At 41.0% G+C, this 18,252-nt stretch overlaps 1 protein-coding gene across 1 annotated transcript in view; it reads right to left on the bottom strand.

Annotated features, from left to right (window-relative positions):
- Aldh1a2 (aldehyde dehydrogenase 1 family member A2) overlaps window positions 1-18,252 on the bottom strand; it is an 84,866-nt gene that overhangs the window by 32,830 nt on the left and 33,784 nt on the right. The window contains exons 2-7 of the mRNA XM_055596902.1: window positions 16,932-17,036; window positions 16,624-16,764; window positions 14,463-14,592; window positions 7,297-7,358; window positions 5,213-5,341; window positions 4,979-5,092 (exon numbers count right to left, since the gene is read on the bottom strand). Coding sequence (XP_055452877.1) covers window positions 4,979-5,092; window positions 5,213-5,341; window positions 7,297-7,358; window positions 14,463-14,592; window positions 16,624-16,764; window positions 16,932-17,036 — 681 coding nt within the window. The remainder of the gene's footprint in view (window positions 1-4,978; window positions 5,093-5,212; window positions 5,342-7,296; window positions 7,359-14,462; window positions 14,593-16,623; window positions 16,765-16,931; window positions 17,037-18,252) is intronic.

The following is an 18,252-nucleotide window of genomic DNA, read 5'->3' as shown; positions in this document are numbered from 1 at the left end:
AACAAATAACAACAAAATATAAGAAACAGTGATGGCTCATCTTCACTGACACTTTGCTAAGAACCAGGTCCATGCCAAACACACTTCATTCCAGTTTCTTTCACCCTCTCAACCCATGAAGTAGATAAAAATCATCCCTACAGAAGGAAAGCTGAGGACTTCAAAGACTGCACCATAACAAGTCCCGTGACTAAATTCGTACAGCCACAACAGGCATCTAGATCAACTGGGTTTCACACACAAATCTGCCATATGGAACCCTAATTGCCCGTCTTACTGTAATTTGAATCCCACGTTTGCATTTTTTACTGAACAAGTACAACTTTATCTACTGCTTTCTAGAAAGAGGCAAAGGATAGCTCACCGATAGCGTTCTCTCAAGTTGCATTGAGCCGTACTTTATTTTCTAAGTAAAAGATTGAGGGGTACTTACTCAACGTGAACTAGCTTAAGTTTCTAAGTAAATACAAAATATGTATTTTGTATTTAAGAGTTGCTTAGCACAAGGCTATTTCAACTGACTATCAGCTGTTCAACTTAGACATGAGCTTTGCTTGTATGCCCTTGCATAGCTTTGCAGATGGAAATCAATTCAGTCTAATGTGGCTGAGAACCATAACCTGAGGGACTAGGAAGACGCCTACAAAAACAAAACAAAACAAAACAAAACAAAACAAAACAAAAACTTAGTACCTTTTCATTTATCTACTCCTTAAAGACTAAGTATCCTAGCAAGAACTCAGAGGTCCCATGAGATCCAGCACAGACAAGCTGCACCTTCAAGTGTAGGCAGCATTAGGAAATCAAACATGTACTGACTCCTCAAAAGGTCTCATCTGGTGTGATCAGGGCTGCTTGAGGAGACTTTGCGGGATAGGCAAGGTCTAGGGATTGGTATATAATATGCAGTGTTGGAATTCTAAATGTCTGTCAGAAGTAGAACTGCTGGAAAAATGAAAAATAACCCTGCATGTTATTGCTAGGGTGCATCAAAAGCTAACCCTGCATCCTACACTGCAGAGAAGGAAATACTGACCTGTTAGAAGGTACTGGTCTGGGCATGTGGGACTGGTTTTGAGACATGACTAATACAGACCAAACAATACATTACACAGGGGTCTCCAGAGCTGGGGTCCTCCATGTTTTGTTTTTTTTTCACAATTTGGACCCCATAACCCGAATTCTCCTTTTCTCCAAAGAGATCAGTGGTAAGATTAAAAAGGTTTACCAAATCCTTCCCAGGTGAGAGTAACCACTACAGAATTAAGAGTTATCTTAATTTAAGATAATTTAAGAATCATCTTAATTTTTTAAAAAGTATTCTCCAGTGGCTCAGTGATTTAAAGCACTGGCTGCTCTTGCAGAGGAGCTGAGTTCGGCTCCCAGCTCCCACACAGTGGCTCAGACCTCTCTAACTCCAGTTCTGGGTAGCCCTCTTTTGGCCTCTATGGACATTCCATGCATGCACGTGGTGTACACATTCATACATGCGGGCAAATGCTTACACACAGAAAATAAAAACAAACAATTTAAAAACCATCTCAAAAAAAGTAAGGGAAGAGGAATGCTCTTACTTTGTAAGCACAGCTTCATTTTTGAAGTAAGTAACTTTTTATTTGTTTAAATGTCTTGAACAGTTTCTCTGGGTGCACGAGAAACAAGGTGACTCCACACGGAGAATTTGGGTTCTGTCCCATTGGAACACATTTAAAACCAGACAATTTTAAAGGAAACGACCTCTCTTCAGGCGAGCTTGCACACCACACTGAGAGCTGCTCGGAGACTGTCCTGCGGGCTACACTGCCATTCATATTCCACTGTCCCATCTCCAAAGCCTAGCAGGGTATGACAGCTCAGTGCTCGGGAAAGGTTGGTGGGACGGACTTGCAATAGCTTGGGATCAAACTTTAATTCCTGTGTCAGAGAGTGGCAGACAAATGACCTGCACCAGATCAAATGACAGAGGTACTAGAGATGCAAGCCTGATTTAAATTTTAGAAAAAATGAATTAGAACAACAGTGAGAACTTTTGAGAATTAAATACTTTTAAATGAGTCTTGCTTCCACTGAAGTGATTCTTGTTTCCATTGAAAATTTGCGATAATTATCTAAAAACTGTGCTCTTTCAGAACTGGGCATAGTGGTTCACATCTATATTCCTTGAATTTCGTAGGCTAAGGCTATAGGACTGAAGAGCAAGACTGCTTTAAAAAAACAAACCAATAAATGAATAAATAAATACCCTCTTGGAGATGCTACTCTGGACTTCAACGAACCCTGCCTGCTTAAGTCACCAAGCCGCAGTCAGAAAGCAGTGCAGTGCCGCCTGGCACCAGGGCTCTGGGTATGGCTTATAGCCTAACTTACAAGCATGCAGCCGGAGGAACCTAACCTGCCCAGCAGTGCTTAGCTAACCCTGCACTTTTCTGGCTGCTGAGACGATATGGCAGGATGACAAGCACTTGGCTGGCATTAAGAAGTCTCAGTTCAATCACCGTTGACTATTAACATCCAAAGTTTAAAGCCTCCCTCAGAATCATCCATTTCCTACAGCTTTATTGAGATTCATGTCATACCCTATCAGACGTTCCTTTTGATGTACGTGGTTCAGGCATTTTAGTTTATTAACAGAGCTGTGCAACTCCCACGGTGATTACAGCTATCTAAATACGAGACATTACAACCAAACCACAAGAAACTTCATATCCATCCAGTCACTCATCTTGGCCCCTGGCAATCACTAGCCGGCTTTGAGTCTGTATGTTTGCCTCTTCCAGATACTTGGTAATAAAGTATGATCATACAATACATAGCTTGTCATTACCATATCCTTTAAGTTTCATGTTTACAAAGTTGGCCCCTATTATATATGTTTCGTTCCCTTTTTAATTATTGAGTAATATGCCATTTGTAGATATATTACATTTTATCTACTCATCATTTGATAGAATGATAGATTTGCTAGAATGATTAGGGCTGTCTCTACTTTAAGTTTCAGGGTCAGGGCATATTTTGTCAAGTTCTTTTTTATGTCTCTTGAGATGACTGTGTAGCCTTTGTTTTTATTAGCCTAACATGGAGTATTAAACTGCTTGTTTTCTATATTAAACCAGTCTTGTATTCTGGATAAATTTCTAATTGGTGGTGGTAAATGATCCTTTTTAGGTACCTCTTCATTCTGTCTGGAAGTATTTTATTCAGGATTCTTGCCAACTATATTCATATGAGATAAACATGTAGGTTTCTTGTGATTCTGTTAAAAGTTTGCCTATATTTTTGCCACGGTTTTAAATTCAGAATTCTTTCCAATGGCTTGCTTTGTAGATATTACTTTCTAGTCTGATCCTAATTGGATGCAGGTGATTTTAGCATCTGGTCTTTAGCAAATACTTTTAAAGCAACCGACTCAGTGCACCCAGGGACAGTACTTCCCTGTCACAGCCACATTTTGGGTTGCACGTTTCATACGTTGCAAAATTATGTTGGCAAATAAAACTTTGACAACAGAATATAAACTCTTGACAAATATAAAATTCAACCATTTTAACTATAAATGACCACCCAAGTCTATTAATCTTATACAAAATCAATAAGAGACCATTTAGCTAACTATCATTAACTTTGCATCATCTGACTTTAGGAAATTTCTAGATCTGCTCTGGCAGGTATGCTGGCCACATGGGGCTGTAGAACACTTGGAACATGAATAATGACACCAAGTAGTGCTATAACATGAATCATATATACCAGATCTTGAAGTCTTTACAGGGAAGTGAGGATGTAAAATATGAAGGTACTAATTTTATAAAGATAGGCTAAAATAGTGTTTTAAAAGTATTATATTAAACATGTTACTAAACCCAGTTTCACTTGTTTCTTGTCCATTTTCCACTCTCATGGACAGACACAACTCTCATCCTTCCTACGGGTTGCACTGTTGCGGACTTGTGACCGTCCCTCACTGGATGCTGTCATTACAGCAAGGATTCCTATAGTTCTGGAGTGGGGCTAGCTCACAGAAGAGAGTGAGCACAACGCTTTCAGTTCATTATTCGGTCTGACCCTCACCAGATGCGGGCATTCTTTAGCATCTAGTCTCTAACGACATTCTGAAACTTTTTATTATCTGAACCCAAATCAAAGACACGCCGAGAACAGCAGATTTGTGGTAATCAGGGTATGGCTTACTAGATGAAAATGGTCTTCATGGTTTTCACTATCTGGAAAAAATAAGGTATTTTTTGATGTACAAAAATGATACAGAATTCATATTTCTGCATCAGTAAAAAAAAAAAAAAACAAGTTTCATGTGTGCACAGCCTCACTCGTAAGTTCATATATCACGCGTGCCTGGTACCAGTCAGGCAGAGTGGAGTGTGTGATGGAGGCCATGCTGCCTGTGGAGTCTCCAGCACTTCGCATCTGGCCTTGCACAGAAATCTTTGCTGACCGCTGCTCTACAGCAGCCCTGTGGCTTACAAGGCAGTCAGATGCCCTTGCACCTATGGGACCTGGTGAAATGGACAAAGGGAAAGGTGCCCCTATTTTCTCCATCACAGGCTAGATGGGATTGCCAGCCTCGCTGCTTGCTTCTGTCCTATATTCTTGACTAAGTTTCCAGAGCCCCCACCTGGGTGCTCAGTGTGGGTGTTGAGCTCATGGGCACTATTTGCAGCCTTTATCTACGTTTTTATTGTGTATGAGTGTGTGTGCCCGTGCGTGTGCACCAGAGGACAATCCCAAGTGTCTGTCACTCCTCAGGAGCAGTCACCTATTTCAGCTTTTGAGGCAGAGCCTCTTTCTTGTCCTTAAACTTGCCAAGCAGCCCAGGCTGGCTGGCAGGTAACCTCAGAAACCTGCCATCTCCAGCTCCCCCAGCACTGGGATTACAATGGGCACCACCACATCTGCATTTCCATTCAACCCCTTTGCAAAGTCATGGGATTCTCCCTCAGCCCGCCTTCTCTCGGGTCCTTACCTCAGTAGAGCCTGTGAACGCAATCTTGTCTATGCCGAGGTGAGAAGCTATTGCTGCCCCAGCTGTTGGCCCATACCCTGGCAGAATATTGACGACTCCAGGCGGAAAGCCAGCCTAAGGAACACAAATTGGAGGAAGGAGGGTGTGAGTGTCACCCTTCACGCCAGCGGGGCTCCGAGTCACAGGTTCCACAGGAGGGAGGTGAGGAAACCCTCTGCGGTCAGCTCGTCCTACCTCCTTGATGAGGGCTCCCATGTAGAGCGCACTGAGGGGTGTCTGCTCTGCTGGCTTTATAACCACCGTGTTACCGCAGCACAACGCAGGAGCAATCTTCCAGGTGAACATCAGCAGCGGAAAGTTCCACTGTAAGAGAAGAGCAAAGTTGAGAGGGGGAAATTGCTCCATTACTTTTTGTCATCTCAGATTTTGAAAGGAAGAAGCTGTGTCTTCTCAGATTTTGAAAACCGTCCTGAACATGAATCTTCTCCACCACAAAGGTGATGACATCATTTTGCAGAGAATGGCACTGGCCTTGAAGTTCCTCCTTTTCTCTGATTAGGGTGTCATTGCACAGCAAACGCCCAGCTAAGGAAAGCTCATGCTGAAAAGGAGCAAGGAGTCACTCTTCTTTGCTTAGCTTTACTCTTTATTTTGCTTACATATTTCTAGAATTGGGCTTTGTTCCAAAGTTTCAGGATGTGAATTTTTCCTCTTAAATTAAAAATTTTTACGCCAAGATTTTCACACTGGTATGAAAAATGTTATATGCATATTAACTAGAAACTAAAATCCTATCTATCACATTATTTTAAAGACAATGTTAATTTCAATGTGGCATATTTGTATGTAGTGTCATAAACCATACTCCTATACATTTTATAAAATGTACCTACCAGTGAATACACAAAAATTTCATCAGCATCCTTCCTACGGCAAAATACATCCATGAAAACCAAACTAGAGTATCTTTATGAGACTACGAACATGGGGACTAACATGGTGCAAACTGATTTGTAATAGAATATTAATCTTGTATTGCCATAAGCTCAGGCATGAGCTCCTTTCTATCAAGTGTCATTGATAGTTTCATTAAGGAAGAAAACAGCACTCCTGGTCCCCTGACCACAATGTGCTTCTGCCTGAAGCATCTCAGCTGCCATCCTTGAAGGATTCTCACTGGCTCTGGCAAGCTACAAAAATATACAAGTGTCTTGCCTTCACCAAACACCCAATTTCTTTCCCCCTTCGTTGTTTATAAACTTAGGAGTCCTTGGTGATGTTTTAATTCCATCTACAGTGTGTAAATCTTGGAGGCAGTAATTGGGGGAGCTGGCTGACAGGGGCTCTTGCGTTGTGAGGCAAGCTACAGCTCTGAGGATCTAGGAGAGCAAGAGGGGCAGGTTCGATGCTTGCAGGGAAGGTGACAATGGAGGGATCTCTTGAATGGAGAAAAGGAAGAACTTCAACCAAGCCTTTCTTTTTCCTTCCTTCGTTCTCCAATGAAATTCACAAATAGACCAGGGCCTATTGATCATTTGAACAAATATTAATAAGCCACCAACAATCTTTGGCTCCCCAATTCAAAGTTTATTCTTGAGTCATCATTCTTCTATATATTGAAAAAAAAAAAACAAAAAGTCCTTGTCTTATCTATACTGAGTTTAATGTCAGCACACACAGACCCCCTCCCCATTGAAATCCCAACCAGAACTATGAGCTAGTACAGTCAGAAGCTTGGGTGACGCTTTGTGTTGTGCCGAGGGTGTGTATGGGAAAGAGTGAAGGACAGTGTTTAATGTTCCAATCCAAACACCAGTCACTACATCTATCTTTCTTTACAGATAGAATGTTTTCAGTTTGGACTGGGATGTTAACTGTACTGCTGAGGCTTCCGAAGCCCGTTCTCTCTACATTCTTGTGAAAAAGAGACAGTGGGAAGAAGGGGATTAAGAGACCGTATCAAACAATACGCCTGGAAAGATGGTGAGCTGCCAATCTAAAACATAAACAAGCAACTACAACCCCACATTATTTCTTATAACCAAGGGTCGGTTATTCATACCCTCTGCTTTGCTTTGCTTATTTTTACCATAAGAATTCCATGACTTGAGGACTCTACTTGTGGTAATAGGCCTGAAACTCTATTCACCTGTTCAAATAAGCATTTACAGGGAGGCTGTTAGAGATATGTCAACAACATGAGCTCGGGTTTTTCTTCCCGGTAATGGGAAACACATCACTGAAGACCATGTTTTATGTGTCTTTAGGAGAACTGGGTCAAATGAAAATAAATACAAAGTGTGAGGAGATGCACTCACTGGAATGATCTGTCCACACACGCCGATGGGCTCGTGTCTTGTGAAAGTAAAATAGTCTCCATCTGAAAGAAACAAGCATGGTCACTCCACAGAGAGGGCCAGGGGGAGTCAGAGGAGGACTGAGGTGGCAGCAAAGGCCAGAAATGAAGTCAAAGCACATCCTACTCACCAAACACCACAGCTGGCATTCAGGGTGTGCGTGCACGTGCTCGTGCGTACGTGTGCTTGTGTGTACGTGGGCACATGCACTTGCACAGGTGGCTACAGGTAAACCCTCCATGTGGACAGAACAGATGAGACAAAATGAAGGGCAAATTTATGATACACAGAGCAGTCGAGGAGGAGAACCCTTAAGACTGGAACCCCTTAAAATCTCATCTTCTTGATGAGCTGCTGGTCTTCATGTTCGTCCACTAGCAAGGGGAGCAGGGGTCGCAGACTATCTCTCACATGGACTCTGTTGCCTGCTGTTGGATCACTTCCCCTAGATGAGCTGCCTTGTCTGGCCTCAGTGGAAGAGAATGAGCTTAGTCCTGATGTGACTTGATGTGTCGGGGTAGGTTTGTGAGGGGGGCTCCCCTTTTCTGAGGAGAAAGGTAGGGGGAAGGGGAGAGAGGGTGGGAAGGTGGGACCAGGAAGAAGGAAGGTAGGGGGCTGAGATCAGGATGTAAAATGAATAAGTTTAATAAAAATTTTACAAACTCAGTTTTATGTTAAATATTAACACATATAGAATAGTTACCTGATTTAAATGCTAAGGCACCCCAAGCTTTTAAACCATTTTTCAGGGTATTTTTCAAAATCAAAAGTCATTAAGCACAATGCTATTGAGCACATTTTTATTGCTGGGCAGCTGGAAAGTGTGAGGAAGATGAGTAAGATATATTCCCTTACTCAGTGCAGTGGTTATAGGCATGACCTGGGACCTGGGGGCACAGGCAGGTCTAGAGTTCCATTTGAGGGAGGCATGACAGGAGGTTGCCATTGTATCCCTAGGAGCTTGGAGGATAAGCTGCAGAGACACGGAACGGCCTTGCTTCCTTGTGGGAACAGTAAGCACTTGGAATATTAGCCAAGAAGCCCAAACCAATTTTTTTTAGAAAAATGCTGCTACATCTGGGTACTTTTAAAGAGCTAATTAAGCCAAGTCTCTGTTTCCTGCTTCGTTGCTGGTCTCTGGTCACCTCACTAGTGGTTTGTCTGTCAAAAGCAGCCCCCTCTGAAAGGAAAGAGAAGCTACAGCTGACACTCAGAGAAGCCCTACTATTGGGACTGGGGACGAAGGTGAGGACAGGAGGGTGTGGGCGAGACAAAGATAAATGACTCATTAAGTTGTTTATCTTTGTCGCTCAACACTTCTTAACCACTAACATTTATCACCCAGGGTTGTTTCAGCTAAGTTCAAAATTATGTTTTAAAATAAAGTTCTCTTTCTGCTCCTCTTTGTCCTCCCCGGCCTTCCAGTCCCCCATGCCACCTCTGATCCCTAGTCTCTTCCCTAAATTAGCCGCTGTCTACTGCCTTCATGTCTTCAAGGAACTTTCACTTGCATGAAAGTTTATATGGACGCTTCTCATCACAATTGTAATCACACAATTGTCTTCATCTCTTCCTTTCTCCAGTCAAGCTAGCTGCAAGTCAGTTCTGGGCTCAGTAGCAGGGTACTGCAAACTCTCCTGAGGGTCACCAAGGTGGCTTTCTACTCACACTTCTGTAGGCAATGCAAAAGGTAACACTTTATGTATGTCTGGTTATCTGTATTGGGATTTCTTGATTCAAGTGTATATTTTAATAAATGTTTGCAAATCATCCTTTATAAAAGTTCGAAACACTAACAACATGCTACATTTTCTACTCTTTAACCAGTTTTTTTTGGTTTAAAAAAATCTGAATTTTAGCCAATTTGAAATCTGAAAAATAGCAACTTGTTTTGTGTTTAATTTTGAAATTTTTATTGCTTATTTTTTAAAAACTTTTTATTTAAAAGAATTTTTAAATTTTGTTTGTCATTTATTATTTATTTTTTCCTTTTTTATTATTATCATTTATTACACTTTATTCAATTTGTATCTCAACTGTAACTCCCTCCCTCATCTCCTCCCAATCCCACCCTACCTCCCTCTTCTCCCCCTATGCCCTTTCCCTAGTCCACTGATAAGGAAGGACCTCCTCCCCTTCTATCTGACCCTAGCCTATCAGGTCTCATCAGGACTGGTTGCATTGTCTTCCTCTGTGGATTGGCAAGGCTGCATCCCCCAGGGGGAGGTGATCAAAGAGCCTGCCACTGAGTTCATGCCAGAGAAAGTCCCTACTTCCCTTGCTAGGAATTATTTTAATGAATTTAAGGATGAACATACTGACCATTTTCATTTTTTTCCTTCAAATTTAAATCCTTTTCCCCTTTTCTATTGGGTCCTTCATTATTTTAGTTGTTTGAGGAATGCTCTGAATTTCAAGGAAATTAAGTCTCTGCCACATTTTTGCAAACTTTCCCCCCCATTTTCACCCTGTCTCTTGGACTTGTTTAATAGATGCTTGCCTAACTAGGGGAAAAAAGGAGGAAGGCAGGTTAGGCTCACACAGGCAGGACAGTGAGCCAAAGTGTAGAAATGATCCATAGGATGACATTTAGTCCTAGTGGTACTTTAAAGATCAACCAACTACATCAACTGTGCATGGAAACAATTTATGACTACTCTGAATAGATGCCATCAGCTGGGCCAACACAACTCACTACTGTCCATCAGTTTATTGCTCTCTGGAAAGGTGAGCAGCAATAATACTGATCAATACTCAAAGAAAATTTCATTGGCAAGGAAAGCTCCCACACTAAGTGATAACTTAGCTAAGGTGACGCACGCAAGTGGGTAAATACAAAGCCGTGAATCTGGTGGGCGGAACAGGACGAACATGGAGATGGAGGACAGAAGTGCTACAAGAGGAGAAGGGAAGATGGATTGAAGAATACAATGTTTAATTTAGCACAACTGGAGAAATGGAGCGGCTCAGGGTAAATTCACTAGTCACCCATGTAAGCACAGCACAATGATCCACAGACTCCTCCATCTCTGTCCTACACATACAAGATTGTAGCGGTATCATGTAACGTTGAAAGCTACTGAAAAATGAAAGCGAGGAAAAATGAAAAAGAAAGCGAGGAAACACATAGACAATAGCTTCAGAAGCTGATCTTATGGGGAGTAAACTTGACTTGATAACTGTGTCCCAAGATAAACTGAGTTATTAGGAATAAAATGTACTTGATAATCTGTTCATAGACTTGATACACACGGGGCTAGAGGCTGGCAAAGGAAGGGTACAGATCCTTCCAGTCCTCACAGATGGCTCACTAAGTCCTAAATAAAGAAACACAGGGCATCTTGTCTCTTGAAGTTTTCCCAGGGGGACACTGAGTGGAAAGAGTAAAGAAAGGGCCCTGGGCCCTGTGAACTCAATGGGTTTTCCTTTACGCCCAAGGGATACTCCCAATAGGCAGCTGTGATTCGTGGAAAACATGAGAGCCGTACCTTCTACTGGGCCCCGTGGGGAGGACTAACAGCCCTTAGAGGCCCTTCACAGCTATCAGGACCCTGCTCTGAGGCCCCCGAGCTTCTAGGTCAGGGTTACCAGGGCCCATCACTTGGGAGCCACCTTCCTGATCCTTTCCAGGGTCACTGGCTCTATTACTTGCTTCATCTGCCAAGTTGGCTCACTCCTTAACAATGTACACAGAGCTACTTGATGGCTTCATTTCCAGGAAAATTACCAAGTGACAAGTTTCACAGGTTAGTAACATTTTTCTTCCCATATTCTTCAAACCTAAGAATTAAAATAAAACAAGCCTACTCATTTACGACCATACGGACCCAGTTTTGCAGGCTGCCCATGATGTCTGGGTGTACATGGTATTTCTCATACTTCAATGCTCAAAGCAACAATGAGCTTGCTGAATGCATTCGGGAACCCTCTGCTCATGAAGAATGTAAGAACCTTACAATTAGATACTCCATTGTGCTATGAAGTTGGTTGCACAGTAAATTAACTTCTGCTGAGAATGCACACACAGTAGGTACATTAGGAAAAGCCTTTTTCTTAGAGGAGAGAGTACAGAATAAGTCTCTTTGGTATTTGCGAAAATTTGAGCCACTTCCGTACATTTTTTGTTGGGGATCTGATAAAATTACACAGGGGAGGGAAGGAAGGAGAAATGTAGAGAGGGAGAGGAAGAGATGGAGTCAGGGGGATAGAGACACAGAGATATCAATATTTAGTTAATTAAGAGTTTAATTAACTAAATTAAATATTAAATATGAAATATTTAATTAAAATATGAATTAAATATTTAAGTAATTTCTTCAAGGCAAACATTAATTTTAAAGTCAGGGACTATAAATGCCTTAAAATTTTAATGTAACTTTTATTCTCCTATTCTGGCACATCCTGTACATAAAATAAAATCTAATGATATCACAGTCAATGTAATCACAGTCAACAAATCTTAATGTATCAGGAATTGAGATATGTGATATGAACCTCAAGCTCCCAGTGATAACAAACAGGAGCATTTCAATAGCAGTAGCAAGTCTTATACAGGCAATAACAACAAAAAATTAGTTCTTTTAGTTGAGCAGTGGTGGAGCACAGTTTTGATCTCAGCACTCGGGAGGCAGAGGCAGGCTGATCTCAGAGTACATGGCCAGCCTGGTCTATAGAGTGAGTTCCAGGACAGCGAGGGCTACATAGAGAAACGCTATCTCAAAAAAAAAAAAAAAATCAAAAAAAGTTCTTTCAGTAGCATAATTCAGTGGATAGACACCATTACTCTGTGTTTGGGGGTATAGCTCAGTGATAGAGCATTTGACAGCAGCAGAATTACTCTGGAGGGGACAACAACCCTTTAAACAGTCTAAGTATTAAAGATTTAGACAAAAAACTTAGAACTATTCCATTCTGTACTCAGGTAGATTCCAGGGTATGCGGACACCATCCAGTTCTGTTGAGCATTTGACAACAGTGACAAATTCTATGGCTGCTTATTCTTGTTTGAAACTTTACATTAGCACGAAGTAGCACCAATACTATTCATTGCAGGGGTCTCCTGGTAGATTCTAAGATGTGATAGTACGTATTCCTGAGTCTTCTATTAACAGGTCTCAACTCTATCACTATTTCATTAGACAGCCTTGAAAAAAAAAAGTTGGTTTACTCCTCTGTACTTGGTTCCTGTGTCTATAAATGAGATCTGCCTTATGGATCCCTCAGATTCTCTGCAGCGTCTCTGCTGTGTCTCTAAAAGGTTTCTTGTGAGTAAAGAGCTGACTTCACGGCCTTCTGCCACCATCCATTCAGATCCTACTAACTGGTTCTCCTCACTCTCATTATGATTAAAGAGGATTGAAGAGTTCAGCTCTTAATTCATTATTGATAGCACCAGAACGAACTGACTGAAGGCAAAAGCTTAGGGTTTGATCATTACCTGCATTTTTTTTGTTCATCCTCCAGTTTAGCAGATAAAACTGGAATAAAGACGAAGCTGGCAAATAACTGCATATGACCTGGGTATTTTTAATCTTCCCTATATGTTAACATATCATAATGCCCTTTTTAAAGCAAAATTCATCTTAATGTATGGATCAAGTTTTCCTACCTACCCTAAAATCAATAAAATCAACACTCACTCAGAGGAAACTAGGAGGCACCACAACTCCTCTTTCATCCTTAGCAAACTGTAAATAAGTTTAGATTCACCCTCTGTCACTGGGAAATTATGGGCAGGAGAGAAACAGAGGACTCCGATTTGAGTTACAAGGATCAAAAGGGGGAAATAATATTTCTCAGGGCTGCTGCGACAGAAGAGATAATAAATAGGCAAAAGGAAAGTATCCAATAAATTGAAGTAATGATGATTATTAATCATCATGAGTAGGAGTTGCCACAGGAGGGTTCAAAGCACGGGATTTATGGTCAGAGAAATGTCTCCACTGAGTGCTAGGCCAAGAAATAATGGATAGTGTTATAACGAGAATAGCATCAGGGCCTTTGCAAATCCATCCAACCGATATCGCATAATTCTACAATAGCAGCTAATTGTGGCTCTTGAGTAAGATGGAATAGAGTGTGGTGGGTAAAACTTCCAAGTCAGGGGAAATGGCATTTTGTTGAAGGTTCAAAAAACCCTTCTCCACTTCCCAAAGCCTTCTAGCAAAAGACTATCCTTCAAGAAGCCAAATAAGGTAGATAGATATTTTTCTCTGCACCTGATTGCCCATCTATTATTAAAGAATACAAAATACAGTGACATAATTCTTAACACACATTTTGGTTCTGACATTTACTAGCCAAGTGACTTTGTTGAGACACTTAAGTTTTACTATGTCATTTGGCATACACTCTTTATTTTCAGTTGGTTTTACACTGGAGTCCTACACAATCTTCAGATCCTAAATGTGAAGAACACTTAACATGCTCAAGCGTTATGCAAATAAGCATTCATTATTTCTTGTGTTATAATGACAGACAAAAACTGATGATGTTTTGCAGAGAAATGCAGGTAAAGACATGACCTTCCTGCATTCTAGACGTCACTATAAAAAAAGCAACAATGGCATCAAATTGATCTTGAATTACAGTGTTACAAAGGAAAAATGTGAATAGGCCAAACAAATCTAAGAGTAAATATCTAAGTAATAAGATATCTAAATATCTAAGAAATTATGACTTTGTTACCCAGTTTCCCCCAGAAGCCCCTGGCTTAGTCTCACTAGACTGACCACCAGGAGATGGGTCTGCATGCTCCCCTCAGTCTGTCTCTTCCAATAAAATTTCTTCCATCCAATAGCTAAAATAGATAACCCTGAATCCCCTTCTGTCCCAAACACTTCCATACTGAGGGTCTAATCTGGCTTTTAGTAGCCAATGCTTGCATACCTACTCTCTAACTGACTGATAAATTGATCTAAGTGGCCCTTCGCACTTATATGTAGACTATCTATACACAAAGGAGAGACACTGTCAGGGTTAGTGACATACTCTATTTGCCCCTATGCTCAGTTTAAGTTGTCACAAGTGTTTCGTATCTGCACTGTACGTGGCTACTCTTTGTGCTTGGTGAAGTACTACTGGCAGAGCTCCACATTTCTCTTTTTGACATATCATGTTTCACGTACCTACAGGAATGGTCATTCCATGAATTTTATCAGCCCAGCCTGCATAATACCGCAGGGTTTTAATGACTCCCTGCAAATCGATGTAAAAAGCTTGCAGGAATGGCTTGCCACCATTTAGGGATTCCATGGTCTGTAGGGGGAGAAAAAAAAAGAGAGAGAGAAGAATTAAGACCTCAGAACTTTGTAGTGACAGACTAGTTTCTACAGAAGAAGAAACAAGAAAGAGAGGGAACCTGGCTGGCTAGGAGTGGTGATGCACACTTGTTCAACTCTGCTTTCCCAAACGGGAACGTGCCCGTCCTGACAGGCTTGCTTTAGTAACTAGTAAGAGACCATAACGGACATACATGTGTGTTTCTTGTGCCTGTGTGTTTTCCTTAACCACCGTCCAGATATACAGACAACACTTCTTTAACTGATGATAAAAGACATTGCTCTGCTTGTCAAACCACCTTCTGGTATATTAATGGTCAGAGCAGAATGAAGATCTTTATGAGAGTGTGCCAGTAACTCGAATCCACACAGAGAAGCAGGGATGTCAGTTTTGTGTGTAGTCAACGCGGATATAAAATGTTCTGCACAGCTGCCAAGCCCCCTGCTGAGAAGTGAAATATCCATGGTGCACAGCGAGCTTATTTATTACCACCGAGTAAACAAGGTCTTCTCTAGGGAAGCCCGGACTTTAACAATTTAAAGACTGGTTGTGTAAACATTTATGTTAACAACCATTATCTATTAAGAGTAAAGTATCTGGTCCATTTATAAAAATAGCAATAATAAACAGCTTTACATTATAAACATTATTTCAATGACATGTTCCTAAATTGATTAAGTCTGTTACAAAAACGGTGCCCACTGAAACAATGAAGTAAGACTATTTTCCGCTTGAGACATACTAGACTGTTAGAAGTTTAACAAATGAAATAAACAAAAATGGATATTTATATTTTCATGCTTCTATCCAGAAGGATGTTATGTAACACATACTGGTATAAAATTATTTAATTACCGACAAAGCCAAAACTGAAATGTTTTCCACTCAGTGAAGTTAATGAATACTATTTATTACTCATGACAGTACTGCTTACCTACTTACTGCACAAAACAAAGCTCATTTTAAAATTCTATTTGTTACCATACTGGCTCACTTTTATAAAAGAAGATCCAATAATTTCCCAGTCCTTCTAAGAACACTGGACAATAATTTTTTCTATGTAGTTTGCTAATGAACAGCCAACGTCTACAAAGCATAGAGGAAAAAGTAGAGTCCCTAACCAACTGATGACCATCCAAGGATGGATCCCTGGCAAACACTCCCTACACTCTTAAGCGGTCCCTATCTCCAGAAAGTCTTCATTCTCAAGGAAACTAGCTATTTTGAAAAGATTTCTTTTCTGTTAAATTGTGTGTGTGTGTGTGTGTGTGTGTGTGTGTGTGTGTACGTACATGTGTTCTGTGGGTATGAGCACATGGATACAGATGCCTGTGGAAGACAGAGGTCTAATTTCCTGGATCTGGAATTTCAGGGAGTTATGAACTGCAGTATGTGGGTGCTGGGAACCTAGCTAAGGTCCTCTGAAAAAGCAGTATGTACCCTTGACTACCGAACCAACACTCAGTCCTCAAAGTAACATTTATTTTAAAAACAACAGCAAAAACAACAAAATCTACCAGATATGGTGAAATCCCTATGTGTATTGGGGTGTGTGTGTGTGTGTGTGTGTGACTGTTCTAGTGGAAGGAAATGGAAATCTCTCTCAGGATTCTAAACTATAATGGAACAAATGGAGTAGAATGTATGAGAGTACACATCCTTCTTTTCCGATTTGATTTGCAAAAAAAGCCACTTGGCATTTGTCTTTTACAAACAGCCTGGAGGTCTGTTTCTTAATGCTTTTGTTTTGCTTGTCAAGTGCATGTGTTTTGCTTTGCTTGTGGGAGCTGTGAGAAAATGAGAAAGGACGATCCTGAGCAGTGATGCAACGCTATGGCTTTTTCCCTGCAAAATGCGACAAAGAGCTGCCCCAAAGATCTCTCATATTTTGTACACATGCACTATACAGTCTTCCACCTCCCCTACCCAACAGCACTTCACAGAACACATTCCGGCTGACTGGCCATTTTGGAGTAGAACCATAACTTGCTTTCTTGGTTTACTTACTGCCAGAACTGCCCTGTCCCGTTCTACCAAGTCTGCAAGCTTGTCCAACAGACGTCCTCTTTCAGAAGCGTCCATCCTTCTCCACACTGAACCAAGAGAGAAGGCCAGGCGGGCTGCCTGCACTGCCTTGTCTATATCTACCTGTTAAAGAGTAAGAGGTATAACTGAAGATAAATACGCCACACAAAAAAACCTACCTGCTGTCAGCAAAGATGTGATGCTTGAACCTAAGGGTAGCATCAAGAACACCTTCATTGTTTTTCTGTTACTGATGGTTATTCCACAGGGAATCTTTAAGCAACACATACCTTGTCTGCTTCTTGAACTTCACACACTTGCTCTCCTGTGGCTGGATTACAGACAGGGAACACTCTCCCACTCTCTGAGTTCTGCCATTCATTGTTAATAAAGATCTACAGAAAGACACAACAAAATAGGATATGAGAGATGGGAGCTCAGAAGCCAGTCAATGGCCAAGCAATACGAAGGCACAATGGTCACGTCAGTTCTAAACACTTATAGGTACAGATACATAGATTCTGAACTGTTGAAAGACATTCAAAACAGAAGTACGGCCTCACTCCTCACGCAGGAATATTTCCTCATGACATTTGCTTCATCCAAAGATGAAGTAGGAATCATAACTTCAGTGAATAAGTCAACCAATTAAAGTGCTCTTCCATCAATAAATACAGAAAGTCAGAGTGTTTTGGGTACAATCCCACACCAAGGCTAGCAGTATTGCTAGTCCAATTTCTGGCCATTATCTATAGGGGTAAAACTGTTGGTTAAAGTGATGCTCATTAGGACTTTCCTACCAGTTTTTCTGAGGCAAGCCTCAGGGAATCTTCAAGGAGCCCTTTGTAGTCCTCTCTCAGGGTATGCACCATTCCTCCTTTGCTCTGGGCTACAACTGTTCCTTCCTCCAGCTCACTGATTCTCACTTTACTTAGATCTAAGCTGTTTCAGTATTTCTATTTTTTTTCTAAAACAACTTCTTTGTTTTTCAAAATAAATAATGATAGTAACAGATTATTCCCCATGGAATGACATGGACATCTGATATTTAATAATATAGTTTAATAAATAAACAAGTAACAGGTAAAGTTCCTCACAGTCAAATTCCAGTTAGCAAATGTGGAGGAATAGGCGAGTTAGGTGCTCACTATCTGTCAAACACTACAATAATCTCTACTGCAGGAAAAAAAAATCAGTGGATAGCAAAACTAGTAGGAAAGCTTTTAATAAACAACAACAAAAGAATATTCCTTTATTTTTGTCTCAAGGATCTCCCTTCCATAGTAGTTTTCTCTTTGGAGAAGCTACTACTTGGCAAATACCACTTCAATCCCGAGATCAGACTCGACAGAGTGATGAGACAAACTGGCATTAGTCTGCTCCTGATGTTAGGTCCAAGAGACATGAGGTCTCCTCTGAAGTGTTTTTGCCCCAAAGATACAACTTGAGTTTAATCAGGACAAAACTCTGGCTAATCTAAATTAAACAACAGCCAACAAAAGAGCTGCCCATGCTTTTCTACATAGCCAATGTCATAAAGAAGGAGAGGACCAATAAGCCACAAAACAAAACAAAAAAAGGATTGCATCATGTCACCATGGACTAGCTCCT

This window comes from Psammomys obesus, unplaced genomic scaffold (genome assembly GCF_907164565.1).
Source record: "Psammomys obesus unplaced genomic scaffold, mPsaObe1.curated_primary_1811, whole genome shotgun sequence".
Taxonomy (NCBI): Eukaryota; Metazoa; Chordata; class Mammalia; order Rodentia; family Muridae; genus Psammomys; species Psammomys obesus.
The sequence above is the reverse complement of the archived record's forward strand: the minus strand, read 5'-3'. Positions and strand labels throughout refer to the sequence as shown.